The sequence below is a fragment of the Fusarium fujikuroi genome, chromosome FFUJ_chr02 (assembly GCF_900079805.1).
Source record: "Fusarium fujikuroi IMI 58289 draft genome, chromosome FFUJ_chr02".
NCBI lineage: Eukaryota > Fungi > Ascomycota > Sordariomycetes > Hypocreales > Nectriaceae > Fusarium > Fusarium fujikuroi.
This window is the reverse complement of record NC_036623.1, coordinates 4,327,706-4,355,210: the sequence shown is the minus strand read 5'-3', so window position 1 is coordinate 4,355,210 and position 27,505 is coordinate 4,327,706. Positions and strand designations below refer to the sequence as shown.

The window sequence follows — 27,505 nt, the reverse complement described above, 5'->3', positions numbered from 1 at the left end:
AGGTGGAATTGAACCATCTGATGAGAATGATGCCGATGAAGTCTGATGAGTATCCTATACAGAAACCAGCTTCCTATCTATAAACTCCAAAGCACACCAACAGCACCTCGCTGAACAAATACAAACAACCGCCGAACACATCCAATTGTCGCTCATCTCCTCTCCCTCAGACCCTTCGTCCTCAGCGTAAACTTGGCATCCCCCTCCCCAAAAGGTAACGAAACCCCATCATCCAAACTCTCACGCCCCTCATCTTTATTATGCCCATTACTCTTGATAATCGCATCCCGTAACACATCGCCGTTCTGATTGACCTCACTATCCGTGCTGCCCCTCCGGCTCTCTGTAACACTACCCGAATCGCCGTCGAACTGCGCCGACATGGTGGACATGCGTCCTTTCATCCTTCCGGCCCACAAACCGCGAACACCCCCCTTTTTGCGCTCTGGTACTTGGTCGCTGCCGGCGCTGCAGACGTAGAGCAAGTATTTGAGGTTCGGGAGGGTGTGCCGGATGTCGACGACGCGGAGACCTTGCGATGAGCAGAGAGCCTCGATGTCTTTGTTGAGGAGAAACCACGCGTATTCGAAGCGCCATTGACCTGCTGTTGAACCACCTCTTGGGAGATAGAGTGGGAATTCTCGACGCGAGACTGTTCTATCAGATAATTGGGAGATATCATCGCGCGCATATGATCTGGAGCCGAACCAATCTAGCGGGTACGGTAATGGATGCGCTAGATAGAACTGCAGGTGCTTCGTGAGCAGAGCGACAATCCCTAGACCAGCGGATAAGAGGTCTTCGGAGATATTTCTCGCAGTAGCCGCATCGTATATCGAGTTCGGTAGTGGTATGTTGCATATCTGGAACGAAAGCGGCGGCGCATTAGGAATCGGGGTGATCGGAAATATGTCCGAAAGGTCGGCGCAAATACGTCTTCGTTGCCCCCGAATCTGCTGCTGCGTCTGCTCAAGAAGCTCCTCCGAAGCGGTCAACTTCTCTCGACTGCTCTCCATGTCCTTCTCCGCTTCATTCTGAAGCTCTCTACCCTTGACAATCGCTTCGCGACGACTCCGTATAGACTCCTGCAAATCATCGCGCTTCTTTTGCGCCTGTTTATTCGACCGTCTTTGCGCTGTAACATATTTATCGGCCATCACGACAACTTCCCTCGCCATTTGCGAATTATCAGGTGGGCTTTCGTCTAGTATACGGTTTATCTCTTCCATTAATCTCTGTTGTGTCTCTATCGCGTCTTCGATCGAACTTTCGAGGTTGGCTAGCTTCATGAGCGCATTGTATGACGATGTGGCTACTTGCGGCGCTTGCTTCGGCTCGGATATCTTGTTGGGGAAGTCGAACGAGTAAACGCCGTCTTCGAGGTGGAATATCAATGCGTTGGGCGGGAAGTTTCTGTCCATTAGGGTACCTATGAAGTGGAGACGGCACAGGTCGATTGTTTCTTCGAGGAGAAAGGTCCATGATTCGGCTTTCGGTCGGCGCGCCCAGATTCGTAGGATCATGGAATTACATCGCGAAATGGCCGATGGGCAATTTTCGAGACTGAAGAATTTGAAGTTGAAGCTCTGTAAATAGTCAGATCACGCTATGTGTCGCAATGGACAGCTTTCGTACCGTAGCTCGCTCTCGCACCTCGCTGATGTAGACAGGCTCAGCATCCGCGTCCACATGCAGCGAGTAAAACACATCCCCCACAGCCTCCTCATATAGCGTCTCCAAATTCTTCTGCCGCGCCACGAGATTGGCATGCGCCAAACTCAAACTCGTCCTACGCTTCTGCACCGGCCTGAGCGCATCCGGCCTAACATTGCCCTTCCTCAAGCTCTCTGACGACCGCGACGGATGCAATTGACTCGATTCTTTGACCACTTGTAGCTTGCTCGTAGCTAGATCGGCGTCATCTGCTGTTCTGAGACTCGTGGGCGCGAAGGATAAATTGCGAAGCCAGATGCCGCGAAGGTGACGAAGCTTGCGGTTCTGCGGGAGAAGACGGGGACGACGGGGTTCGGAGAGGGTCGACATTCTGGTAGTGGCATGCTGCGTTCAGCAGCTTGGACTATTGGCGCCTATGACATTTGTGGAAGCTTTGAGGATAAAAGTGAGGATGTGCGTGAAACGTCATCAGTTCCAAGGTGGGAGCTTTGGAGCTTAGCTGGAATTGAGAGTCGCGATAGTTGCATACCCGCTTTAGTGACATCACAACTGACTTAACCTGGACTTTGTCTGGCGAGAGCTCTTCTCGCAGTAAAATGAATTGTAATTCGTTTATGAATAGTTATACGTGTAATTTGTCACTCTCAACGTGATAGCAATTCGTATCTACGGAATAGTTCCAATCTACTGGAATGCACCCCGGATTTGCGAAGCAATTGAGACATTATGCCAAGAACAGGACGTAAGGACAGCCTGAAAACTTGGGACCTCTATCCTGAGTGACCAAAAGACTCAGGCAGAGTGAGCATGATTTAGTGTAGACCTGGCGGGTTTTGACTGGGTATTTTTGGTACCTTGGTATAACAGTAGAAGTTTTATTGCTCGCTTGGTGGAGATCATGAGCATTACACCTTGAGCTTCAAGTCTTCCAAATCCGTGGTCCCCAACAGATTGATCAAAGGCAAAAACAACTTCTCCCCATCCCCCCCCGTAGCATGAATCTTCTTGAGATCGTCCCATGACTTCCAATACCAGCCCTCGCACTTCTGCGGTTCAAGGATCTAGTCATGTCAGCTTATTACCCTGTACAACCTGCAAGACAAACCGACCTGGGGTTGGTCACTCTCATTAACCATCTGGCACGATACAAAAATTGTGATGTAGTGCTTCTTCTCTGTTTCAAATACATCGTTCGTAGTGGCAATATGCTGCAGAGCCTTGACCTTGAGACCTGTTTCCTCGAGGGTTTCTCGCTCTGCGCACTCGAGAAAGCTCTCGCCGTATTCGAGATGGCCACCTGGTAACTGAAGGGTGCCTGTATACTTTCAGCTTCTGCTCAAATTCATGTTGTTGCAAGAATACTTACCGGCTCCGTGGCTCCCTATCCGCTTTCCAGTGAGGAATTTGCCTTCGCGGTTGTAGATGAGGGCGGCGACGCCGACGCGGGGGTGAGGAGCTTCCGTAGACATTATTGTACGAGTCTATGTAGATAAAACAAAAGAGACGTTGGTAATGAGTTCGCGATATTGTTTATCGGAGAAAAGGCAAGGGTATGGCGTCAGTTTTGTGCTGATTAGAAGAACGCCCAGCCAGGCGCAGTCACCCAACTAAGCTGATGACTCATCGTGAAAGGGCACCTTGTGTGGATGAGATGTGCTACACTGGCGGGCAGTGATGATACAACTGGAAAACTAGAGCATCATCGGAAGGAATGGGATGAATTCTACTGCATAGCCTTGTGCAAAAGAATGTCATTGTGTTGTGCGCATCCTCGAAATGTACCCATGCACCAGCGCCTCATTATATGAACCAACAACTCTTCTTGGTGGATAACGCTTGGGACACCGTCGGGACAATTGTTTCTCTCGTACAAGTGTATTGGATATACCTAGCAAACCGCCTTTTGAACGCCCAAACATTTCGTGCGCTATGAAATAAAAGATCTAATCATGTTTGCTTGCTAACTGTTGCTCATCAATTCGTATTCGTCCACCAATATCTTAGCATGCCAATCAGATGCGCAAAAGCGCATATGTAAAGAATAAAAGTGTTTCCAGAGAGACCTCACAAGATGCACAAGGTGGCAACCATCGGCGCTGTCCACGCAATGTGACAATCCCTTTCCTGCTGCCAATGTCGTCCAGCCACTACCCAGTGGATGCTAATCGGCACTCAACATTCCTGTATGCCTCGGCTGCATGAGGTTCCAAGTGCCCCTTCGAGCCAGCGATCGGAGGCAGAAACAGAACATCTACGCCGCTCTCGCAGGCCCTGCGAAAAAGGTCTCGCCAAGCTCCTCAGACAGTCACGGGAAAGGCTGCGACGGCGCAAACAGTCCGTAAAGCGCATCCTGCGAAATGTCCTTCTCCTGATCATTTAAGAAATCTAGCAGACCCGGTGAGTGACCGAACGCCGGATCGAAGTGATCCATGTGGGGGATATAATCCGACGCAGTAGCAGACACGTAAGCGCCCGTTGGCGTAGAAGTGTTGGTGTTGTTGGGCGCAATAGTAGATGCAGCGGGTGCCATGGCGAGAGGGAAGAAGAAACTCTCATCGAGACCAGCAGGCTGGGGCTGTTCTGTACCAGTGGTACCACTCTCCTTGATGCTGGTCTGGAACTCACGAACCATGTCCTGGAGAACGCTGAGGGGCTTCTTGAGACCAAAGTTGCATCCGACTTGGAGTTCGCTGAGACATGTCCAGAAGAAGGAGATGGGCTCTGTGAATTGGCCTCGTTCATGGCGCTCTTGACGGAGGATGACGATGACGGCCGAGTAGACTGCGTATGAGAGAAGGAAGGGTGCGCGACGGAGTGTAAAAGATTCGCGGTATCGGCGGACGAGTTTCTGGATCATGAGAGCGCTTTGAATGCATGCTTCTTCACCGCGGCGCTTGGCGGTCTCGTCGGTGTGGCGGCGAAGGTGACCTTCCTCGAGGAATGCGCGGTGTAGCAGAATGGTGAGAGCGTGGAATGTCGTACTGAAATATCGTGGTAAGTATTCTGATCTTCACATGCTCAGCGGGGAAGACTCACTGTGGGGTAATTTGATGGGGTGGAGGTGTGATGGTGAGAGTATCGTCGGGGTCGAAACACAAGTGGCTGGGAAGGCTGGCCTGCCATTTCTCAAGCTCCCTCTCAATGGACTCCTTCTTATTGAGAAGATACTCCGTTGTGTATTTGACACACTGAATACCATAAAGGTCGTTGATTCTTGTAGAGATTTGCAATATCCTCACCAGACTGCTAAAGGTAGACACAGCGTGGGCGGGCTGTCGTCCATATGGTGGTGGAGCTGAAGCCGGCGACTTGGGGTCGATATAAGGTTCCCATTCTTCGAGCTCTTCAAAAGTATCGAGAAGCTGAAGGGGAACTCTAGCTTGAGCAGATGCAAACATGCAGGGACGGCCAAGATACAACGCTTGAGTAGCATCGGTAGTGAAGGCAGCCCAGTAAAGACGCTTGCGCATCTCTTGCTCTAGATCCGTCCGTAGTACGCGTTGCTCGTTGACACCGCCTGTGCTCTCGTAATCAGGACCCAGCATAAGATGGCATCCCAGATCAATGATCATGCGATGTGCTGTTCCTGACAGACTCCAACCTGCACTGGGTTTGCCTTGTGATACAAGCGATACACTTGTAAGCAGCAGTGCAAGAGCAGACGGAATACTGGGCTTGTCGAGTTCGTCTATCAAAAGTTCTCTGAATCGATCATAGAAGCGTCTTCCAACACTTTGAGGATCATCGGGATCGGCGCGGAGGGACGGGCGGTCGCTGTATAGAGAAGTCGAGTAGAAAATTGCGTTGAGTAGAAGCTTATTCGCGAAAGGACCACCGCCACTAGCAAGACTGTCCATAATCGCAGGTCGATAAGAAATAAGATATGCATAATGTTGCCGGTTAAAGTGTAAATCGAGAAGATGCTTAGCAAGTTCTGGGTCTACACCATCCAAGTCCATCAAGTCCCGTGGGTTGCGGAACATGCGCGCCTCTCGCTGCCGTTGCAGTGCAGCGTTGCTTATAAGCCGAGCTTTCGAGGCTGATATAGCATCGTCGCCTTTTCGTGTCATCTTATTAATATTCTCTCGATGCTGTGCGCGCGATGTCGGGTTCATGATACTGGCTAGACCGTGAACCGCAGAGACATAGCCGTTCTCGTGGAATACACCAGCTACTCGAGCTTCGCTTGGTGATAGACCGGTGCCGTCACCATTACCGTCGTTGCTTATAGGGCGAGGGACCAGTTTCACAGGCGCGAGCTCTGTAGAATCGAGCTGTGTCTGGGTCGTTCGTGAGAGGATCGTATTGAAGCTATCGAGTCGAGGTTTCGTCTCATCCGTCGGACCAACGCTGCTCCTCGGCGGCGAAGAAAGAAAACTAGCGCCCATTTCCTGCGCAGCAGTGGAAGCAGTCGGTGTCGGAAGTGGACTCGCAATAGCAGCAGTCGAAGCAAGACGGCTCAGCCCATGCGTAGTATAATCCTGCGAAGCGCGGGACGGATGGTCCGTATCCATTAGCTCTGCCGTCCACGCAGACTGCATCTCGGACGTAAGGATGCCGGCCGCCTTCATGTGATCGAGCATAGCGGCGACTGTCGCCTCGAGGCTCTGCACGCGCGCGCGCGACGGTCGAGGTTCTCGGCGGGCATCGTGAGGGTATACGCAGGGGAGACTGTTGGTGCTGCACTCCACGCACTGCGGGCGCGTGCCGTCGCAGCGGACTTTCTTCTGGCGACACGGCGTGCAGGTCTTGCAGAGAGCGCCGCCGGACGAAGGGCGCGAAGAACTCTTGGAGTCCTTGCCCGCTTGACGCTTGACGATCTTGTTTGGACCCGTCATTGTCATCTTTGGCGGATTTCAAGGGGAAGTGGAATGATGGCGCAAAAAAAAGGAATTATCATGGAAAACAGAGAGAGACTGAGCGAAATGTTAGGTTCGTTCTCGGCTCAGGTGAGCGGCATCGGTGGCCGGGTGTTCGGTGAGTCGAGGGTGTTCCCGCGGGGAGCATCGGGCGATATTTCAAGGTCAACGGCCCACAGCGTGTTAGCGCCGGACCACTAGAAGCAGGGCCCTGAGGCCGCTAGCCACAATCTTCCCCAGGTCCAGCCCGGATCCACCCGATCAAGTCCTCGGATGCGGTTAATGTCGTGCTTGTGAGTGGTCGGCGATTGCATGGATGTGAAGGAGGATGTCATCCTCGGAAATGCAAAGCTGGAGTATCTGAAGTTGATCTATGCATCTCAAGATTTGGAGAGAGAAATGATACCCTGAGTTGAGAGTCAATTCGGCGGGTTTAGCTCGGGGACCTCGGTATTGAACTTAAACTCGACCACCATCATATGTGACAGCAAGATCCTCCACGATTTACTGGAACCCCGCGTTTGTCTATTCCGAAAAGAGCTGCAGATGCATGAGCTCGGAGACATGGCATTTCAACGGTCGGACGGATGATTCACATGTTCCTTGCCAGCAACAATCACGTAGATGGGCTGATATCACCAGCATCAGGAAGACTCTCAGTCCAACACAGCTTATTCGTCATTTCCTTCCTGCATGAAGTGGTCCAGTCTGTTTCGACCAATCTCTAGCAAACTGGTCTACCAAGGCGATCAGCAGCAAAATGGACACTTTTTCGGCGATTGAGAGTCTGTAAACTAAGCAGCATTTCATCCATCTGAGCCAACATGTGAAAGAGGAATGTTTAAGGGCTAGTGTGTCAGAAGGTGGGAGCTTGCTGTGTAGCCATGCAGTCGGTGACCAAGCAGCTGTTGAGCTTCCTTTCATCCTTGAGCTAACAATCGTGTCCAGTTTCCCCGGATTTCACCATGACTCACAAACCCAAATGGCAATCTCGATGATATACGGATTGTCTGATGGTAAGAAACGCCTGGAACCACAAAGTTTCGCACATTCTTCGGGAATGTAACGATAGTGCAGCATGAGGGTGAATACCGAAACCCGTAACAACGTAGCTAGAGCCTGCCTTACGCTAGCTAGGCGTGAGAGGGCTCCAAAGTAGCTATCCAGAAGCGGTAATGAAAGCCAGGAGCTACAAGCTATGGCTTATCTACAACGTGGCATTGCATCGGTAGTGACCACGCTCTAGAAGGCTTGTATGGAGTAGGCTTTGGGGTTTCCTAGGCATCTTCTCCTGGTCTCTGACACGGCCCATAACTGTTGACGACATCTTTATTGTTTCAGCACGGGATCCATCTTCTATCCACCTGATTGTTGATTCTACTATCTCTCAATAGTTACAGTATAATACACTCGCTAACGGCTGGCTGCATCTCCTGTACGCTGACCACCGGCCCCTTCACCAGAACTTCAAGCGCCGGGTCCAGAATGACTTCCGTTTCCTCCGCTGTCTCCCTTGCCTCCATCGTAAACAGTCTTTCTCTTACTGACATAGCCTGGCCCATAAAGTCCGCTCCAATGGAGTCTTTCTCATAATCAACCAAGTACTCAGCCATCTCATCATTCCTATAGCCATCTGTAGTCGCTGCCCAAACCATTGTAAGAAAGTCCGGCACAAAGCTAGCGCCGTACGGTCGAGCACTTTCACATTGCTCTACTAAAGCAATACACTCATCAACGCAGTCGTGTGAGTTCCCCACAAGCGTCAAGTCTGTATCCCAGATTTGCAAAGTGTGTCCAATCACCGCACTCATGGCGAGTAGAATTCCATATGCTACTCTGTATGAACTGCAGACTCGTATCGACATGGCCGGTGCGTTGGGTGCCGCTGTTGATATTGTTGCTAGTGCAAGGAGTTGCCGGACCTTGGGCATCTCGAACTGCATGACGTCGTAGATCGATCTTAGTTGACGAAGGTTCTTCTTTGGCGAGCGCATCAAGATCGATAGTTCTCCCATGGTTCCAGATTCTAGGCTCAGAAAGCTTCCTTGGTGGTATTTGACTGGTCGTGGAGTGCCAATCGTATGACACGCTTCCCAGAACCAAGGACCAAGCTCAAATTGAGGGTTCAAGAAGCTCGCCATAACCTAAATGGTCGTCAGCTATGAGAAATATTCAGTGGAGGGGGTTTGGCATACGGCGAGCTGGCTAAGTCCCACCATGTAGTCACCCATTTCATCGAGCTGCTTTTTCATAACAGCTTCGCGAAATAACACTGATATAACCTCTCGATGTTGTTCGATTGATTTACGATCTACCCAGTACTGAACAGTGTCAATTCTAGCGAGGGGATATGGTAAGGTAGAGATTTACTCACATGGCAAACAAACATGATTGAAACGACCTGCATCTTCATAATGATCTTCTCCTTCGGATCAAGTATAGCGCTTCTGGTTGCTGTTAAAGCCTCTCCATATCTCGTCAAAGCGTCAACTCTTGATTCCTGGCACCGATGTGATTTATACAGAGAAACCATTGCGTTTACACAAGAGTCGAGTGCTGGACTACAACCAATTTGTGCTACGATTTCTGGGATAAGTTTGCCGCCGAATGCTCGGATATCAAACCTGGCATCTTCAGTCTGGAGGATGTGAACCAACGGAGACGAGAGCTGGGTCTGTTCATTACTGGGCCGTCGTTTAACAAGGCTCTGGTCGTCGTTCTGGAATGAGTGAAATTTCCATCGTTTGACGCCATTTCCAACACATGGTACTCCCACTCGTTTACATCTTCCGCATGTTGGTTTGGCTTGGTCGCACTTTTGTTGTTAACGCTGGAGTTTATTATGAGACATATTGTCATGCTTACTTTCTTCTTCTGCCTACGACATCCGTCGCATCCGCGGCTCGATGGCGTTCCTGGCATAATGACGCTAAGGTGTAGAAGGAAATCCGGGCGATAAGGCGAGGACTTCAGCGGCTAATAAATTATGACATCTCGAATCAACCTAATCAGAGGTATCCACAGGGGCCGAGCTTCGGTTATGAGCGGTGCTGGGTGACGTTAAGTTCGACTGCGCCTTGGGAGGCCATGCAGCTTTGTATGGCAGGGATCGTCGACTGACCGCCCGTCAAAACAGGGATTGATGATCAGTGTGCCAGGGCTCTGAAATAAACATTCAATAGCAGCAAAGGATAGCTTGTAAGGACGTACAGGGCTTGATATACCGCTTTTATTTGCTATGCTCGATTTACCGTCTCCAATATCTAAAGCCGGTGCCTTACTTGTTGGTTTGAAGATCAGCCTAATCCTCGATACAGCGGGATTGCTTAGCAGTAGGGCTGGGCTGACGCTAGCATTACGATTGACAATTTACCTGCCGAGCCAGTAAGAACAGCAAATCATTATTTATCGTTGTGTTTACAACCTTTCTGGGACAAATAAACGCATACGTGGTTTATATTTAGTCACGGGTCTCACCCGCGACGACCAGCAAGCACCTATTATCTCTCTTTTTCTCCGAAACTACATGTGCCAGCACTTTTTCGTAATCCTCCCAGGCAGGGGGTTGTGGTATCGTAAGACCGACCAACACCGGGGACATGACAGGCGAGATGCGTAAGCTTGTCTCAGAAATTTAACAAGGTTTTTGGTAGTCATAGTTAAACGTATTTCAACGATTCTTTCGCATGAAGCTACGAGATCGCATTTTCCAAAGATGGACGATGTGCACCTTATGACATATCGGAGCATGAGATAGTGCGAGGGTGTTTGTATGCTCGCTACATTAGCTTTGTTCTTTCTCATGATTGTAGCTGTCGTTTCTCTATATATGAACAAGAAATAGGCCAGAGGCTCTCAAGAAGCTTCTTTATTTCTTCTTCTCCTTCTTCTCCCGTTTTCCCTTACATGTTGCGCACTCTGCAGAGCTGGGTTTCTCTATTTGTTCAACTATCGGCCTGCATTTGAGAACATCTCGCAGAGCACAGGATCTTTCCACAACGGGCTCAAACGAAGCTTGAAGACCGCATGTGCAAAGATGGACGACGTGTGTTTTTTTGCACATGGTGACAGGAGGAAAATGCTGAGGGGTTTAGTTACGGATTTGTACGGTATCTGTATGTTTTTATGGCAAACCTGTTGCTTTTTGGTGGCGGAGTTGGCGTTGGAGCCGAGCCGCTTTATAGATGTGTTGGTCACAGGTTCACGTTCATAACAAGGTCATCAACATGATTCTATCACAGAGAATTGACTGTCACAGGGTGATCTCAGAAGTGCCTATTGATGTATGAATCGGTGAGTAGTACGTCCTCAGCATTCAGAAAAGGGATTATTGGCGGCCTTCTGTTACCTCTTCCTAGTTCCCTCTTTCTCTTTCTCCAGCCTCTTCTTTTTACATTCCTTACACTCCTTGGAAGAATACCAATAGTTCACCGTTTCGTTTTTCCAGCCCTTGCATTTCGATGTACCAGCCAGATCACACCGGCAATCACGATAGTCTCTTTCTACCTCCTCCCCACACTTACACCAGTAGTAAAAGGTTTTATGTACGCACATGTTGAGCTTAGAATAAGTAGAGCTTTGAATTGGTTAGAACAAGAGATAATGTTACGGTGGAAGGGTAGATGTCCGAACCGAGCCGTTTTATAGATGCTCTGGTCATATATTCATGTCAAGAATCGACCGTTTAAAGTGATTCTAGCACAAAGTGTTGACTCTTGTTGTATGCATTTGGGCGTAATCTTCCAACCGTTAATCTATGAGTGGGATTTCATCTGTTTGCAACCGTCCAAATAGAAGTGGCACAGGAGTTCAGTGATTCAAGCTATAGACTGCCCAATAGTCTTTACTGGCCTCTTCTCTTCTGCTTCTGTATGGCTTCTTCCGCCTCTTTCTTTCACATTCCTTGCGTTCTCTATTCGAGTTTCGAATCTGTCGTTCTTCATTTGTCCAGCCCTTGGAATTCGCCAAAGTGCACGGATAATCGACATATTCTCGCCCTGCCTTCTCCCCACATTTACACCAGTACTAAAAGATCTTCTCTACGCACATATTGACTTTAGAGTGTACGAGTTCTAGTGGTTGGTAAAGGGGGTAAACGTTGAGGTGGGGGGTTCACGTTTCTACACAGCCATTCTATAGCCATATCAGTCACTAATCACGTCACTGGAGAAGCATTCAGCGTAAGTCTCATGCATGATTTCATGCATTGTTTTGGTTGAGGATTCGCAATAATCACCTTCATGTTAAAGAGGAATCAGTTTTATCACCTGCTTTTCAGTTGCTCACATAGAAATAGAGAAAACGCCTAAAGCATAAGATATTGGTGGTGTGGACCTACAACTACTCTGTAGTCTTCTTGGCCTTTTCTTCTGCTACTCCTTGACTTCGATTCTCCTCCTCAAGCTCCTTTTTCTTACAATCCTTGCATTTGCCTGCGTCCCACTCGTCAAAGGATTCCTCTCTTCCCAGACACTTGCATTCTGACGTGCCAAATGCCGCACACTTATGGAGGACTGGTCCTACTGCTTCTAACTCCGTTCCAAATTTGCACCACTGCCGATAAATTCGATTGTTGCACATGTTGAGGTCAAAATGACTAATATTCCGTGGTGGCACCAAGGGTTTATTCCGGGAATTATGTTCAAGTTGAGCGGGATATGTAGAAAGTGATGTTGTTGAGTAGTTGAAGAATCGTGCTGCCCATTTTCATAATGATATCTCAAGAGAAATAACTAAAAGGGGGTGAAGAATGACTGAATTGTGGCTCTGAACCACACAGCGACGTCGGCTCATCCTGAGTAAGCGATAATGGCTGCTGGACGAGTCTAATCCTTTGGCCATTCACAAGAAACTGGCTCTTAACAATGGCCAATGATAAACTGTACAATTCTGTGTCTGCGAAGGATGACATAACCGTGAGTGAATGATGTGATCAAGTACTTTGTGGTGACTATGAGCTTTCAGCCATAAGATCTGAATACAGCTAACACATCTGGATCCTAGTTGAGATACTATACTCTGATGCATCAGTAGTTATCACATCAGCTAGGTAGGTAGCTAGGTTCTCTCGGCTGGCTTAAGCTCTCAGCCATATATCTCAGCTGCAAACAACACTTCTAGCTCAAATGCACCTTCATCCACGATACAGATTCCAAAATGTTTCTTGCCTTTTCATTGAAGTACTCGTGGAGTAATGGGCTAACGCACATCTTTTTTGGCAATCGGAAGAAGGTAAGAAAACATAAGATCCTGGCCATAAGGTATGAAAATATTTGGATAGATTGACAGTAACATAGACTGCCCTTTCCTAAGCTTGTCATTATATAGTATCCAAAATGAAGAGTAGAGAGGGGGTTGATTTAGCCTGCTAAGTCTGCCCATCTTCTGTGATGCCCAGCCTTGAATATCTATCTGCCTGTAATAACTATGCCACAACTTCACTAGCTTATTCGTGCCACTCCCGGCTGGTATCCTGCAGAATTGCTACACTGCTCATCAAAGCTGTGACAGTCCAGTGATATCCCATTGAACCTGTGGCTGCCCTGCCCAGAAATTGGAAGCCTCCCGACCTTTGGGCAGACGCTGATCCTGAAGCAGTATTGTCTTCGTGTATCATTGCAACAACTTCAGAACTTCGGGAGCGGGTTGAGCTAGATCTGCTTGTGCGCCCTAGCGATACGAGCTGCCATACCATGCTGTAAGGGCTTCTCTGAGCTTCTGATGAGATACGCCACTCGAACGACTCTGTTCTGCGACTTGCACCATGTTCAACACTCATCGAGAAACTGTATCGAGGATTAGACCGCGAACGATGGTAGCTCATAGTGACTTGGCTGGAGGGAGTGTTGTAACTAGGTATTCCGGGGAGTTGAAAGATGAACCCGTCGTTGGATCTGATTCCAGACGATATCGGATCCCCAGCAATGCTTGACCCTGGGAAGAGATATGTCGGACCTTGCCAACCGCGAGGCATGCAGACTGCATAGAGAGTATGAGAACCGGGTTCAGAGACGAAGAGAGCCATTGTAGAGGGGGATGGAGTCCAGGTCAATTGCATGATTTGAGGGAACCCTATGTCAACGACTTGGTCTGAGATCTGGTAGGGTCCTCCGGAGCTTGAAGAGCTACTACCGTACATGTCCTCCAGGTTTGCAACAAATGCAGGAAATATCATAATGAAGGTTACGAAATCGGCCTAAAGTGAGAGTCGTGTCGAGTCTGGGCTTTCCGCTTTGAGTTCCTGTGAAAGAAGATTGATATACGAGGCTGAGTCTTTTTAGTTTACTGCTATACTTTCGAGACCCAAGAAATAAGTTTATATATTAAATCGTTTCGTGTTAAACGGCGGTTTGGCATATGGAGCGTCTCCTTCCCCTTGACCCCCAACCAAGCAAAGTAAACTCTTGCATTTTCCAACACTGAAATATTGCTGCCTCCGACAGACTCAACCCGTTTCAGTGCAAATGGACCGCTCTTCCTATTACAATCTACATATGAATGGCGATTGGCCGGCCGAGATCTTATAAGGCTCATACCTCTTCCCATCACAAGAACGGTCTTCGAGAATACTTTCCTTAGCGGGAAGAATCGCGCGGTACCCCTGCGTCGATTTCTCTTACACATTCTTGCCAAGACGTCCTTAGAACCGGGGCGCTGGGTCGGGAGGATCTCATGTAAGCAGATCATCAGCTAAAACGGCTTTTCTATGCGATGTCAGTGCCTGGGAGCTGAAGGCCAAACAGCCAATTGTGTACTGCGGCCGGTAGATCAGAAGGTCTGTGGCTGTGCTACAGCGCTGCATACAGTACGAAATGGGAATTAGCGTTGCACTGATCGGAAGTACCCTGGCGGCTGTGGCGTTGAACTAAGCTGATGCCATCGAAGGCGGGCAATCTGGTTGGTTGGAGGCGGTGCAGGGATGGCGCTGGACTTGCCGAAAGAGGCTGACTTTGGCCCAGGGACGAACTTGTGTCAGTGATCGAATTATGAGGCTCATGACCTGTTGAATCTAAGAGTACGTGTCGCCATGGGCTGTGTTGGCCTCGGCTGCCGAAGGATTGGGGTCTAGATCTGGACTGTGGGCAGATGGACTACTAATCTGCCTCGTCGCTGCATTTCACCATTTTGGGAAGATAACGTCGAGAAGCCTCCTCACGATGAGAGTTTCATCAAGTTGAAAAACATGCACCGGCTACTGGGAAAGGAGTTGTTTGACTGGAGGTGGCGGTAAGACCATCTTTAACCGTGAATATGGACATGGTTAAAGTCTTGTCACGGTGTTTGAGAAAGGCCATACCAAATGCGAGGATATTATCATTGTTTTTCGCAAGTCCTATTGTTCAGCTATCCTAGAAACTTTAGAGACTGGTGTGAAACTAGGAGCGATATCGTCCAAGTCAGGCGCGGGATGCAAGCATCAGCTGTCAGGTCTATCAACTCCAAAGAGAGCAACAGTGCAGCATCGCCTAGATTAACGAATCTCCATACTCATAAGGCATGTTGATCGACACATCCTCCGACTCATATGCCCACCGATCATACTTGTACTCCAGCTTCGTCTTCATTTGTTCTGGCCTAGGGCACTGGTATCGTGTACCACCGATTGTACATTCAAACTTGTCTTGACCAAGCATGGTCGCGATGAACTTTCCAAGGAGTAGAAAAATCCACAAGGGTTGGACATGGGTTCTGTAGCCAGCCCAGATCTTGACACAATCAACTAGCAGGTTGTCAAAGGCAAAGACGCGAAACTCTGCCATTTGAAGCCATTGCATGACCTCGGAAGGATGGGGAGCCGTAAGATTGTTCACCATGCCGAGAAGTCTTGTGCGCGTTGCTCCGTCTTTGAGTACGGGCTCCTTGATAGAGGAGAGGAAAGCGAATGCTTCAGCATCGAAGGTCGGCATGATGAAAGCTGGCAGCGCGGATGTGGCGCGAAAGGAAACGTGCTTTGTACAGGCTCTCGGGTGTATCCAAAACGACGGTTGAAGTGCGTATTGCGGCTGTATTTTGTACTTCTTCTTGTTGGCCTTGTCCAGTGTTCCAGATCTTGATGGACTGGCTAAGGCGCCTCGCGATGAGAAGCCGGTAACCCAGGAACTTATAATCACCACACAGAACCAAGGCGTTAGATTGAAGATGTAGAGACTCAGAACTCAGATTGAAAAGAAGAGTCGAAGGTCGGAGAGGCGGCGTATCAAGTCTTTTTATCAGCTGATGGGCTATGAATCACTGCCAGCTATGGGAGAAGGTGTAACAGCACCAAAGCTGAATCACTGACAATAAGCTCCAAATGCGCGTTTGCATTCTTTTCTCTTGTGTTTGTAGTATTGTTGATGCCTTTTCTTGTTTGTGGCTATTGTGACCCGTTTGAATGACAGTGGTGCTCTTTTTACTGCTGTTTTACCTGGATTAGTTAGGGGCAAGAACTGGGTTGGGAACTGGCTGCGGATGGTGTCTTTATTTATTAAATGTCAAACAGACGAGGTGGCGAGTTCTCTAAACTCTTTTACAGCCAGCTAGAAAGTTTGAATAATCGTGGAAACCCTCCAGATGCGCATAGCATGATCTCAAGCCCAGCAAGACCAGTGAACCGTCGATTTGTATTAAAGTTAATCAGTTCATTAGGTATAAATTTTTGATTTAATTCATTTAGTTATATCACTACTTCATCAGTCTTCTAAGGTAGCAGCCATTTAAGCTTTGAGGCTACGGGCTTTCTCAGTCAATAACCTTAACTCCAAACTCATAACTCTGATACGTTAGACTCATTCTTGGTTGAGTTAAGTTTATGTTACTTTGAGCTTGAATATAATATATTTCATCATTGTAATGTATGCCAAAAGAATTTAACTTCCTAAAATCAGTATGATAGTGGCTGTCTGTCTTCACTCGACCCAGCAGTTTCTCAGGTCCCGGCAAACCTAGATCACTGTATCTGCAAGTCCCTATATCCTCTCGCCACAGCTGACCATCTCCTATAATGACTGTTTGTAGATACTGATAGGGCTAAGTAGCTAAGATCTCTCGGCTGATTTAAGCTCTCAGCTACAGGTCTCAGCGGCAAATAACACTTCTAGCTCACAAGTTCTCGCTTGTTTGTATGATGTGCATCACTGTTGGCCACGTGCAAAGTTCATTGTAGGTAGACTTTTCCGCTTGTGACCGCGAGTTGGTGACATGACTATTTCACAATGCAAAACGAAGGGCTTGATCAATGGTGTTCCCGTCTAATTGATTCACTTACGGAAAATGGGTCACATATAACAGTCAACTGCCTTTGAGTGAGAATTATGATTAACAACAATGAGTAAAATTATGATTAAACAAGTCCCTGGACTCTAACTAGTCGTAAAAATGTCAGTCTGAATATACTTTTGACATGACTGAACCCAAACCACCCAATTTGCGTATCCCCATTTCAAGAAATTAAACATTACAACAAAGTTACAAAAGAAAAAGCGCTCGCGACCTCTCGTATCAAACATAGTAGTCCCCGCTTCCAGAGTTGTCATAGACTCCAATGTTGTACTGAGGCTTTTCATTATCGGTGCAGGGCTTGGTGACAGTCTTGGTCTTGTACATGGTGTATGCCGGCTCGTTGTGATACTTGGTCACAGTAGGTTTCCAGCCGTACGTGGTGACGACTTTGGTGACAATGTTGGTGACCGGGTCCCTGTAAGCAGGCTCAGTGATCGTGACGGTCTTAGTGACCGGTGCTTTGTACACGGGCACCGTGACCCTAACGGTCTTGGCGGCTGGCGGGTCGGCGACTGAGGTAATGACCTTGGTGACAGTCTCGGTCACTGGAGCCTTGTACACGGGCATAGTGACCTTCAGTGTCTCAGTGACCGGTGCTTTGTACACAGGGACAGTGACCTTGACGGTCTTGGTGGCTGGGGAGTCGTAAATCGACGTTGTGACCGTGCATGTAGAGGTAGCGGTCACTGTAGCAACCTTTTCGCAATCACATGCATATCCATATCCATAGTTACCAGGGGTAGCGATGGCAATTGGAATGGAAGCAAGAAGAATGGCCGGTGTAGAGAACTTCATCTTGTGAGATATCAAGTCTCGTGGTAGGGTAACTGGCTTCGACGTCTAAATGAATGTGGCTAAAGGAGTGTAGATAGAATGAGTGCTGGATTGTTCTTCATTCCAGAGCGCCGGCATAGAAAGGTCTTTATAATGATTTTCGCTCTGCTGTTCTCACAAGACAATCTCAGTTGCCGTATAGGCCAATGTCAAGGGATGGTTTTGGTCGGTAGACTTGCACACCCGTTTTCTTAGTCAAGAAGCGCTAAACGCGGCACAAACTAATAGCCCCCCTTTGGAGCCACTATACGGATGCACTTACAATAATATCCGAGACAAACAAGGGGCAATCGCGGCACAGGTCAATAGTGGTTTCTGGTTGCGATGCATCATGGGACCGTGTTTTAATCATATTTAAATCTCCGCGCCCTCTCCCTGAATTTTGTTTCGGCTCCCACAACTCCGGCAGTCAACCTCTGACAGCTGACCCATTTATATCAGTTCCCTTTTAGGCCAAGAAGAAAGGGGAGAGCCATTAGTCGCTATCTTGTAGTCGCAACGCTGGTTGACATGACTGGAGTTGTTGCCCCCTTTCTCGTGTGAGTTTCATCCAAGAAGAATGGCGCCCTGAAGCAGTTATTATTACTAATGAATCCCTTATCCATAACTCTAGAGCTTATCACATCTAAGAGTTCTGGACATCTCAGGTCGCGGTCACTTTCAGGAGTAAGATCCGTTATCACACAGCTGTATATCTCAGGGGCATTCCGACTAGCTCTACCTCTACAAGCAAAAGTGCGAAACAACCTGTCCCTCTCCACTATATAAACAACTCGTAGGATGACTTGTGTATGTCGCTTTTGCGGTGACTCTCCGACACGCCCTGCAACCCTTCAGTCGGCAATCACTTTTCCGTACAATAATACCCCGCCCAACACCAGAGCTGCTGCACGCCATCAGACTGAGTCCATCGAAGGTAATATTGTCATCATCATCTATTCGCCAGCCTTGTCTCTGTGCTTTCTCCAGCTTTTTCCTTGAACCAATGGAGTAACCAACGGAATTTTGACCTAGAGGAGGTATGGTAAGCAAAGTGCAGCATCCCGTGAAAGTCTTCTCACATCCTGTCGCGGCTTTTTTACTGTTCACAATCACCTGTTGCTTGGGATTTCCAGGTGAATAGAGGAAGAGCTCTTCGTCTTTTAGGTAGAAGGTGGCCGCATCCTCAGCATTGAACTGATTACAGCAAGCGTCTTGTTTGGGCGACCCTATGTACAGGGTATTGTTGGCGGCCTTGAACTTTTCTGTCCTGTTGTACACTATCTGGAAAGTCGAGGGCCTTCTGATGGGCTTTTGTTGTTTTGAAAGTGAACCTGCTGCAGCACAGCCGGCGATGATAGCCGTGATGATGATAAATCGCATGGTCCTTTCTGAGGTAGTCAAAGATCGGGATGTAGTATGAATTAGCTGAAAACTGGAAATGGACCATGTTGGGCACAATAGAGCTTTTATTGATATAAAACTGATATTGAGGGATGAAGCAGCATTGGGTGAGTGAAAGGGGAATGACGAAGAATAAAAGGGGCCATTGTTTACTGACATTGTTATCAGGTAGCAGCGTTCCAATCTACATATAGTTCAACTTTCCCCCGTGATAATATTGGCAATAATATCATCTTTACATTGCTGGCAAATATACCAGGGTAACAGTCACGTGTATGTGCAACTTGTAAAACATCCCTATCGATCACCCGTTCTTTGCCTAGAAAGCCCCTTAGTCTACGAGCCGTATTCATGTGACTGCGAGGTAGCCTTATCTACATCTACATCTTGAAAATATTTGTGCAAACAAAATCTAGCAACTAGAAGTTGGCAAAACAAATAAATCATGGGTAGACGCAAAACGTCGTCATGAAAGTAGATTACAAGTCATGAATTCTTCATGAGCCACTATATTCAAGTAATTTCTTTTTATCACTACCGGATCATTTGTGTTTTATCCATGTCTTCCAGAATGTACGTCATGATCAGATCGCTGATGTCATGAATTACCAGCCTCAATAGCACCGCTCATGACTAGATTACCGTGCTATGACTCTGTATACCTCAGTGCCTACGTACAGATTGACTTTCTAATCGGCCCTACTACATCTTACTTCTCTTGCGTTGAAAGTGAGACGTTCCTGAGAGAGGCTAGTAGTCATGAAACCATGGAACCTGAGATATGCTGATATTGATCCCGCATTCCACAACCAGAACAACAGTTGCGCTTACGCAGTTGACAAGTCAAATTGTGGTGAAGTTGGTATATCATGGCCCATACGAGATGCTGCAAAAGCCAGATCCGGTCGGAGTACTCTCGATCGCGATTGAGTTCGATGATAAAATTCTATAGCAATCGACATTCTTTTTCATGGTTACCGCTACCAAAAAACCAAGGAAACTATGTCATGTAGTGTGGTTCCTTGGAACTTCATACTTGGGTGAAAGTAGTACTGAGAATTCAACATATAATATCTTGTAGAGCTTCCATCTATCTCAGCACTACAACACTGTAAATCATTCACAGACTAACAAATACCACTCTATTAACACTCATACTCTTTATTCCATTCTCACTTCTTTCAAAACACCTCATTCAAAATGAAGTCTGTCATTGCTCTTGCACTTCTCTCCGTTGCCTTCGCGGCTCCTCAGGGAGGCTCAAACAATGCTGCTCTTGAGAAACGTCAGTTCAGCCCAGCCGAGCTTGATGCCTTTTTCGACTCTCTTAGCTCTCTTCTCGGCCAGCTGCCTACGGTTCCCGTGACAGATATCCTAACTTTCTCGACTTCTGTCTCTGGTACCCCCACTGAGGTCCCCATCACCACGACTGCTGCCTTTGACGATGGCACTCTTCCCTTTGCCAAGCGCCAGTCTCCCGCAGACCTTGAAGCTATCATCTCCTCTCTTAGCGCTCTCATCTCGACTACTGCCACCCCCACTGAAGCCATTGGTTGCGCCACTGATGTTGTCGATGTCCCTACTACTGTTAATGGCGTTCCTACCGAGGTTTCCAGCGTTGCTGCTGTCCCTACTGCCGTCGCACCCACTGCAGCACCCGCTGGGGCCCCGGCTGCTCCCGCTGCTCCCGGCGGTGCCTGAGCTGTTTCAGCCCTTTGGACAGGTATTCGAAGTGAGTTTTCCAATAAGTACTCTGCTCATCGTATCTGACCACTCCAGGAGGACAAGCAAGTCAAGTAATACCAGCAAGTCCAATCGGTCCAGCCTTTTGCCTTTGAAGTCACGGTATCTAGATGAGGTGGTTGATGGTGTAGGGAGAGTTTTAGATGTTTGTTTTGGTTTAGATAGATGGCTTAGATTGTGTAACTCAACATTGCATTGACTATCCTTACGAACCACGTGTGTCGATCGCATTGTGACGTTCAGCATAAAGAACATATGTGAACTACGTTGGTATCTTTTGCGACGCTACTTTATGGTCTAACTCGACCCCCCCTTCCACAAGTGCAATCATTCTGTGCCATTTAATGGTGTGAGGACATGGAATCCCCCCCAGCCATTCAAATTCAATATGCAGACCTGTTCCCTTAGATAATGAGACATGAAGGTGACGCTACGGAGTCTACGCGCCGAGAAAGTCTTATCGGCGCCCTGCCGATCATGTCTAACACTCCATCCTTCGAGCCATTTGTCCATATGCAGTTCCCCCTTGAGCCACTATCGAATATGTTAAATCGCATTCTGCTTTTCGACCCAATATCCATCTGCTGTGCCGTGTCCCGGCAAGGGCAAGCCCAATGAGACACCGAGCATGTCAAACAATGCATTCATCCCGTTTTCGATATCGTGCTGCGGCTGGGGGATTATTGGGCTGGAAAAACAATAGATATCAAGAAGGATATCAGGATATGCATTCCTACTGATCGGAGATTCGTAACAAAAAAAAGCGACAATGAGATATAAGAAGATGAATCCATACGCCGACTTCTGGCGATCACTTCCCTACAGCCTCTCGTGAACTCCCTACAATCGCCATCTCAACCAAACATGTTTCTCGGAGCTTTGCTTCTGCTTCTTTTCAGCGACGCTGTAGCGTATGCCCAGTACTCAGACCAATTTTCACGCTGCGCCATCGACAATCCTACTTCTGAGCAAAGGGCCAGTGTCAAGGTGCTAGAGGACATTGAGAAGGTGACAAGGATTGAAACTTCAAAACATATCTGTGTCGATACCTACATTCACGTTGTGACCTCAAACGCATCGGAAGCAATTTCGCAACGGCAGGTAGCTGCTCAGTTCAAAGTTCTGAACGCAGCATTCGCACCTCACAATATCTCGTTCAATCTTAAAAACACAACCTGCACTACCAATTCAACATGGGCTGGCGGCGGTGATGAGATCGGGATGAAGCGAGAGCTGCGTCAGGGCGACTACAGCACCCTCAACCTTTACTTTGTCGACACTGCGAGGCTGGGTAAGACAGCGGCTCTTGGTTATTGTACCTTCCCCTCAAACACCACCACTGGATCTGATGTATTTATCCGCGACGGCTGTGTAATTGCGGCACAGAGTGTTCCCGGTGGTGATGCTGCGCCGTATAACTTGGGCGGCACCGCGATCCATGAGGTCGGACATTGGTTCAGTCTTCTTCACACGTTTGAGAACGGATGCGATGCCCCAGGGGATTCTGTCGCCGATACTCCGGCGCAAGGAGAGCCGACAAGTGGTTGTCCTTCACGAAAGGACACTTGTCCCGACCTACCCGGTTACGATCCGGTTCATAATTACATGGACTATTCATATGAGTAAGTAATTTAGCAAGCCACTCAGTCGGTTCTTCACTAATTCTCTGCCACAGTATCTGCTATGAAGAGTTTACCCCCGGCCAAAGACTCCGGATGCACAACTCTTGGGCTACGTATCGTCAGTGATATGAAGCAGGTCATTCTAGTTGGAGATGCTGTGATTTATGGTAGACTTATATAAGGTATTAGAACTTTAATCGCTTGAATATAATTCATGAAGTTTCTCAATTTCCTGTCATTCTTCTCGAGCCTCTGCAATGTGATACTTGGTGTTTACTTGAACTATTTGTCAAGGTTTATGTGTTGGACACCCTAACCTGAACTTGACGTGAAGTTCTTAGTTTAAGACGTGCCCAATTTAGACCTCTGGCACCGTAACCGCTCGCTGGTTGCATGTGAATAATTGTTTGTCAGGATATGTGCCGTTGGTCGGCCGAGTCTCATCACCTCTGGTGCATTCAATACCACTTGCAGATAACAGACCAGGGTAATACGTGGGTGATGTTGAAAGTCGTTAGCAAAGTGACGGAAAAGCTCAGCAGTAGAGCAAGGCATAGGAACAGAATCATGCAAAGCGATTCAGACATTTGGTGTTGAACATGGACTGTGTCGATGACAGTAATGACTCTGCATGGCTAACTACGATCTTTAAGATGCAAGAGACTTCAAGTCCTCAGTATCTCGCGGAATCTAGTGCACGAATTGATGAGATTGTATCAGTTGCAGAACCAAATTTGGTCAAGAACAAGTTGGTTCTTGTGCAGTCTGTAGGAGTCACGATGTAGTTTGGAGTTGTGTATAGTAAGAAGATAAATCTCATATTAAAAGGCGCACACTGGTGAAGCGAAGCAACACCCGAAGATAAAATCGTACAGGATCTCTAATTCCAGCAAGTATTAGAACGGTCAGACCGCGTTGTCAAGAGTTCTCAAGCATGTCCTCGAAGGCCACGATACCAGGCCTTCTCCTGCCCCCAGACGTCCCATTGAATACCCGAAGGGTCTCCTCGAAGCTCAACCTTAGACAAGGTTGCTGATAGCAACGCAAGGGAGAGCGGCGTTGACGAGACCAGCGCCGGCCTGTGAATTGTTAGGATCTGTCAAGATATTGTATGAACGGGTTACTTACGGTGCCGGGGCTGTCCTGGCAGCAGGCAGCGTTGGCCTGGCACTCCTTGTTGAGGAGGTTGTTGGCGATGGCGATGACGTTGACATCGACCTTGGAGCACTGGCTGAAGAGGCTGAGGCCGTTGGCGATGCCGGCGCCGTCGCCAACAGAGTTGCCAGCAGGCTTGTTGGTGACCTTGTTGCAGCAGTAAACGCTCTGGCCGTTGGCGCAGGAGTTGGCAGCCTGCTTAACAGTCCAGGTGTTGATGGAAGGGCCAGGGCCGGCAGCAGCGGCAGCAGCGGCGAGGAAAGCGATGACAGTGTAGGCATACATCTTGAAGGTTGTTGGGTTGAAAGTGTTGAAAGTGTTTGAAGTGTTGGAGTGGAAGTGAATGATTGTGATTGTGATGATGAGATGAGAAGATATTTGCGAGAACGAAGAGAGTCTTATATACCCAAATTCATCCTTAATCTCAACAGATTTCTCGATCATTTGAGACAGTAATTCAAAATCCCATCAAAGCTTTGCGCTGCCCTTCACTCACCGCTACACGTCTCCATCCCTTTGCATTACTATGTTATTGTGGAATGTCTTTCTTCGCCCTGCGTTGTGTCAGAGGCAGAGATTTCCATGCAGTTGTATCACAAGGAGCTTTACTGACACACAAGTCTGTCCCGAGGGAGTATTCTCTATTGTTCACAACGCCGCTAAAGCTTGTTCCTGACAGAAGGACCACTAGTTAACATCTGTAGGTATCAATACAGATACTAGAGAACTCGGTACACCTCCTCTCGCAGGCCACAAATTCAACAGTGATTAACCAACCATGTGCGATTATGCATAAAGTCTACCATCTAGGCTCGCTGGCACTTTGGCTGGCGACTAGACTAGGACGTCGGTGAAACTTTCGGTCAATACTCTCTAAGAATTCCGTGCGGTATTGGCAATAGGAAGAACTGGTATGGGTTGCAATATCATTCGTGGCTCAAACAACATGTATCGAGTGGTTGACTGCCATTGTATTCTCCTTGCACATGCCGCCCACTTAACGCCAACAAGCCACATGCTCCACTATTCTCACAGTGGTAGAATATGAATTAGCGTGGGAATACGGGAAATTTCGCTCTTTGATGGGAAATTCGATATCTTTGCTAAACCCGCATTATTTACGCCCACTCGTCCGCAGTTCACGTGACTGGAAGCTTTCTTTTGCTACTGTGCCGTGTCTCAGTAAGCCGTGTCTTACTGAGCCGTGTCTCAATATGAGTTGTCAATGTTTTGAACAAAGAAAAGAGCCAGACTAAGACATTGCGGGTTAATGGGATTCCAAGACCCAGCAACTTTGGGTTTAGCCCTGCTGTGTAACCAATATGGAGCATGCTATATGATGACAGGGAGGATTTCGTAAGCATGTCAATGACGGTCTCCAGTGGCTTGCATGAAATTTGGTGACATTATCCATGTCGTTATTCCAATTCGATATAGGCTTGCGATGTGCATGCATATGACTCAATTCTGCATAACCTTATCAACCTGTAATCGAGCAAGATACCTCTTTGCATGAGCCTGTGTTCAGCCAATGTGCAGGGCTTGGTGTCTGTAATGCTTGCGCCACCCAACACCAGGATTTCGGAAAAGTAACCACAGTATTTGAGCTCTGCAGAAATTACCCAAAAATAACCCTAATTACCCTAAATGAACCAAGTCAGTCTTGCTGAGGCCTAAGAGATCATTGGTAGCCCGGTACTTCATTACTAGAAGCCGGACACCAAGCTGATACCCAGAAAGAAAACACAGCATTATCATGTCGATTAGAAGTCCCCATTCGACTGTAGAGTTGATAAAATATCCATTTACTTTTATTTTTATTTTTTAATTCTTTTTTGAAAAGCTGGTAGGAGGGCTTTTGATGCTCCGCAAACCCGCATTTGCCGTCATAATGCATGTGATTCATCAAGGAACAGTGTTCTCGTCCTCCCACCGTCACCGCCAGTTTCGCAAAATGATTGGGGTCCAAGTCTCAAGTATATTGTGATCATAATCAATAAACAAATCTGGAGCATTTTCTCTAAACTACAGATAGAATTACAAGCCATTTCCAACACCACTGAAGCCAATACATTCATAACCATAAGCCGTAAACCGTCAACCATGACTAGCAAGGAAAATGGTTAAAACCATATCATCAATATCATTGCAAAACCAACCCAATCGTATTGTACATAATTTTAAAAATCCTAATTCATGTGACCCGTAGAAATCAGTTGAAATCGCGCTTAGCAAGCAGTCGTTTCAACTGCTTTCTCTGTCGTCGGCGTCTGATATCATATTGAAGAGTTCGTTTGGCAGCTATTGAGAGGGTTAGCACCGTCCTTCATCATCTAGTAATATGAGTTACATACCCCAGTCCTTTGCCATCATCTTAGTCTTGGGATCAACCCATGCGTAATGTACAGCCCGCTCAGGATATCGCTGTGCAATGCCTAACGACTCCCCGGGTCCTAGGTACATATGTCGTTCGCGAGACTTGATGCTGATTTGTCGAGGCTCATCATCGTCGTCATGGTCAAAGCATAACCATCCGTCGGCATCCCAGACTGGTATCTGATTATTCATTCGGTAGTGCCAAGCTTGAAGGCCCTGGATCGTGCGTCGAGGAGTGTGACCGAACAGGGTAGCAAACTCTTCCACGATGCATGACCATTTCATATTCCTGTCATGCCTGGCATAGATGATGAAGTCCCCCTCTTCTGTTGTATACTTCTGATTACTGCGATACCTCGAGTTCACATCAGGCGATAGGCTATTCCGGGAACTGATAGTGGTTGGGGTGAGACGGGATGTGAGATTCTTGTCTGCCACGTCGCATGGAGGATTCTCATGAATAATCTGTCGAGAATCACCGAAACCCAAGGGGAGAATTCCGAGGCCAGTCACTCCCCTCTGCTGTGGAGGACTCTGTTCAGTAATCGAGTCATCAACTGGTGGAGTCCAGCAAGACCACAACAAGCGAGGTGTAGGAGGAGGCTTTCGATTTGCGTAGGCAATTAACTGAGAGGGACTTGGAAGTAAGATATCGAGAGGATTTTCTTTCTTGAGCCCATACAATCGTGCAGTAGCCTTGACCCCTCTATCAAGTGCCTCCAAACTCGGTAGCTGTATCGAGGAACACTCGCGAGATGGAGTAGCCAGACATGGCATGCTTGCGAGACGGGGTGCATCGTGAGAGTCGATATCGATTTCTGTCGAAACTGTTAGTCGATGGGAGTCTTCTATCATGAATCGCTGTATGGAACTTGCCTTCAATCTTGACATCCGGGCTTCCTATGTCTGAGGTAGGTGGAGTATGTTGTTGAACACAAGGGTGAGAAGGGCCGGTTTCAGCATACCGATGAGCCCTGAGGCCATTCACCGGGAAATTGAAGGTCATAGGCATCATGGTCGTCGAGATATCGATCAACCTGGCAATGATCGAGCCCAAGAATGTAGATCGGGAGATTTTGAGACGAGGGAAATGAACAGGGGAATCGAAGAATCATAGATAGTCAAATACAATATTTAAGGGATCCAAATAAACAAAGGGATTGTCAAGTTGAATGAGTTTTAAAGAATAAAGGCGCCAAAGTGTCTTGTACTTGTATGAAACTGTTTGACATCCGAGATTCAATGCCGCGGTTGGAGCACCGCCACCTGATTTGCAAAGGGTTCGACGAGAAAGCGACAAGACTCATGTTATCATGGAAGGGAGTTTGCAAAGTCATTGTATTTGCTGATGCAGACTGTTCGGCCGACAAACGAACGCCATGCACCGTTCAATCGACCTAATGCGGCTCCCAGCACGGCTCGGGACAAAACTTCGATACGGCCATAGTCTGGAGAAAGTGCCCTGCAGGATGGGCGTGCAAGGGGGGTGAGGTCAGATTATAGAGGGGTACTGTGATCTTCAGGGTATGCGCCGTGAGACAGTAGGACTGAATAACCGGTACACGACAGCATCTATTGGATCAAGGCGGGATGCATTAT

The 27,505-nt window shown here is 47.8% G+C and overlaps 12 protein-coding genes; 2 read left to right on the top strand and 10 right to left on the bottom strand.

Annotated features, from left to right (window-relative positions):
* Positions 1-152: 152 nt before the first annotated feature.
* FFUJ_03962 (related to UV radiation resistance associated protein p63) lies at positions 153-2,043 on the bottom strand (the record flags this gene model as incomplete). XM_023572808.1 has 2 exons in its annotated part: positions 153-1,586; positions 1,636-2,043. The coding sequence occupies 2 exons, from the start codon at positions 2,041-2,043 to the stop codon at positions 153-155; spliced, it is 1,842 nt and encodes a 613-aa protein (XP_023426865.1).
* Positions 2,044-2,579: 536 nt separating this feature from the next.
* On the bottom strand, positions 2,580-3,143 carry FFUJ_03963 (related to ADP-ribose pyrophosphatase; the record flags this gene model as incomplete). XM_023572806.1 has 3 exons in its annotated part: positions 2,580-2,735; positions 2,784-2,989; positions 3,041-3,143. 3 exons carry the CDS (start codon positions 3,141-3,143, stop codon positions 2,580-2,582), a joined length of 465 nt encoding a protein of 154 aa, XP_023426864.1.
* An 836-nt stretch (positions 3,144-3,979) lies between these two features.
* FFUJ_03964 (uncharacterized protein) lies at positions 3,980-6,518 on the bottom strand (the record flags this gene model as incomplete). XM_023572805.1 has 2 exons in its annotated part: positions 3,980-4,655; positions 4,711-6,518. The coding sequence occupies 2 exons, from the start codon at positions 6,516-6,518 to the stop codon at positions 3,980-3,982; spliced, it is 2,484 nt and encodes an 827-aa protein (XP_023426863.1).
* A 1,409-nt stretch (positions 6,519-7,927) lies between these two features.
* Positions 7,928-9,455, bottom strand: FFUJ_03965 (uncharacterized protein; the record flags this gene model as incomplete). XM_023572804.1 has 4 exons in its annotated part: positions 7,928-8,677; positions 8,729-8,854; positions 8,908-9,348; positions 9,399-9,455. 4 exons carry the CDS (start codon positions 9,453-9,455, stop codon positions 7,928-7,930), a joined length of 1,374 nt encoding a protein of 457 aa, XP_023426862.1.
* Positions 9,456-12,978: 3,523 nt separating this feature from the next.
* FFUJ_03966 (uncharacterized protein) lies at positions 12,979-13,707 on the bottom strand (the record flags this gene model as incomplete). Its single annotated transcript, XM_023572803.1, has 1 exon — positions 12,979-13,707. One exon carries the CDS (start codon positions 13,705-13,707, stop codon positions 12,979-12,981), a length of 729 nt encoding a protein of 242 aa, XP_023426861.1.
* Positions 13,708-14,998: 1,291 nt separating this feature from the next.
* FFUJ_03967 (uncharacterized protein) lies at positions 14,999-15,439 on the bottom strand (the record flags this gene model as incomplete). Its single annotated transcript, XM_023572802.1, has 1 exon — positions 14,999-15,439. One exon carries the CDS (start codon positions 15,437-15,439, stop codon positions 14,999-15,001), a length of 441 nt encoding a protein of 146 aa, XP_023426860.1.
* A 1,573-nt stretch (positions 15,440-17,012) lies between these two features.
* Positions 17,013-17,588, bottom strand: FFUJ_03968 (uncharacterized protein; the record flags this gene model as incomplete). The annotated part of the gene is made up of 1 exon (XM_023572801.1): positions 17,013-17,588. One exon carries the CDS (start codon positions 17,586-17,588, stop codon positions 17,013-17,015), a length of 576 nt encoding a protein of 191 aa, XP_023426859.1.
* A 762-nt stretch (positions 17,589-18,350) lies between these two features.
* On the bottom strand, positions 18,351-19,169 carry FFUJ_03969 (uncharacterized protein; the record flags this gene model as incomplete). The annotated part of the gene is made up of 1 exon (XM_023572800.1): positions 18,351-19,169. The coding sequence occupies one exon, from the start codon at positions 19,167-19,169 to the stop codon at positions 18,351-18,353; it is 819 nt and encodes a 272-aa protein (XP_023426858.1).
* A 1,041-nt stretch (positions 19,170-20,210) lies between these two features.
* Positions 20,211-20,711, top strand: FFUJ_03970 (uncharacterized protein; the record flags this gene model as incomplete). The annotated part of the gene is made up of 1 exon (XM_023572799.1): positions 20,211-20,711. One exon carries the CDS (start codon positions 20,211-20,213, stop codon positions 20,709-20,711), a length of 501 nt encoding a protein of 166 aa, XP_023426857.1.
* A 906-nt stretch (positions 20,712-21,617) lies between these two features.
* FFUJ_03971 (probable metalloprotease MEP1) lies at positions 21,618-22,501 on the top strand (the record flags this gene model as incomplete). XM_023572798.1 has 2 exons in its annotated part: positions 21,618-22,375; positions 22,429-22,501. 2 exons carry the CDS (start codon positions 21,618-21,620, stop codon positions 22,499-22,501), a joined length of 831 nt encoding a protein of 276 aa, XP_023426856.1.
* An 893-nt stretch (positions 22,502-23,394) lies between these two features.
* On the bottom strand, positions 23,395-23,974 carry FFUJ_03972 (uncharacterized protein; the record flags this gene model as incomplete). XM_023572797.1 has 2 exons in its annotated part: positions 23,395-23,454; positions 23,504-23,974. The coding sequence occupies 2 exons, from the start codon at positions 23,972-23,974 to the stop codon at positions 23,395-23,397; spliced, it is 531 nt and encodes a 176-aa protein (XP_023426855.1).
* Positions 23,975-25,742: 1,768 nt separating this feature from the next.
* FFUJ_03973 (uncharacterized protein) lies at positions 25,743-26,797 on the bottom strand (the record flags this gene model as incomplete). XM_023572795.1 has 2 exons in its annotated part: positions 25,743-25,831; positions 25,885-26,797. 2 exons carry the CDS (start codon positions 26,795-26,797, stop codon positions 25,743-25,745), a joined length of 1,002 nt encoding a protein of 333 aa, XP_023426854.1.
* Positions 26,798-27,505: the final 708 nt, after the last annotated feature.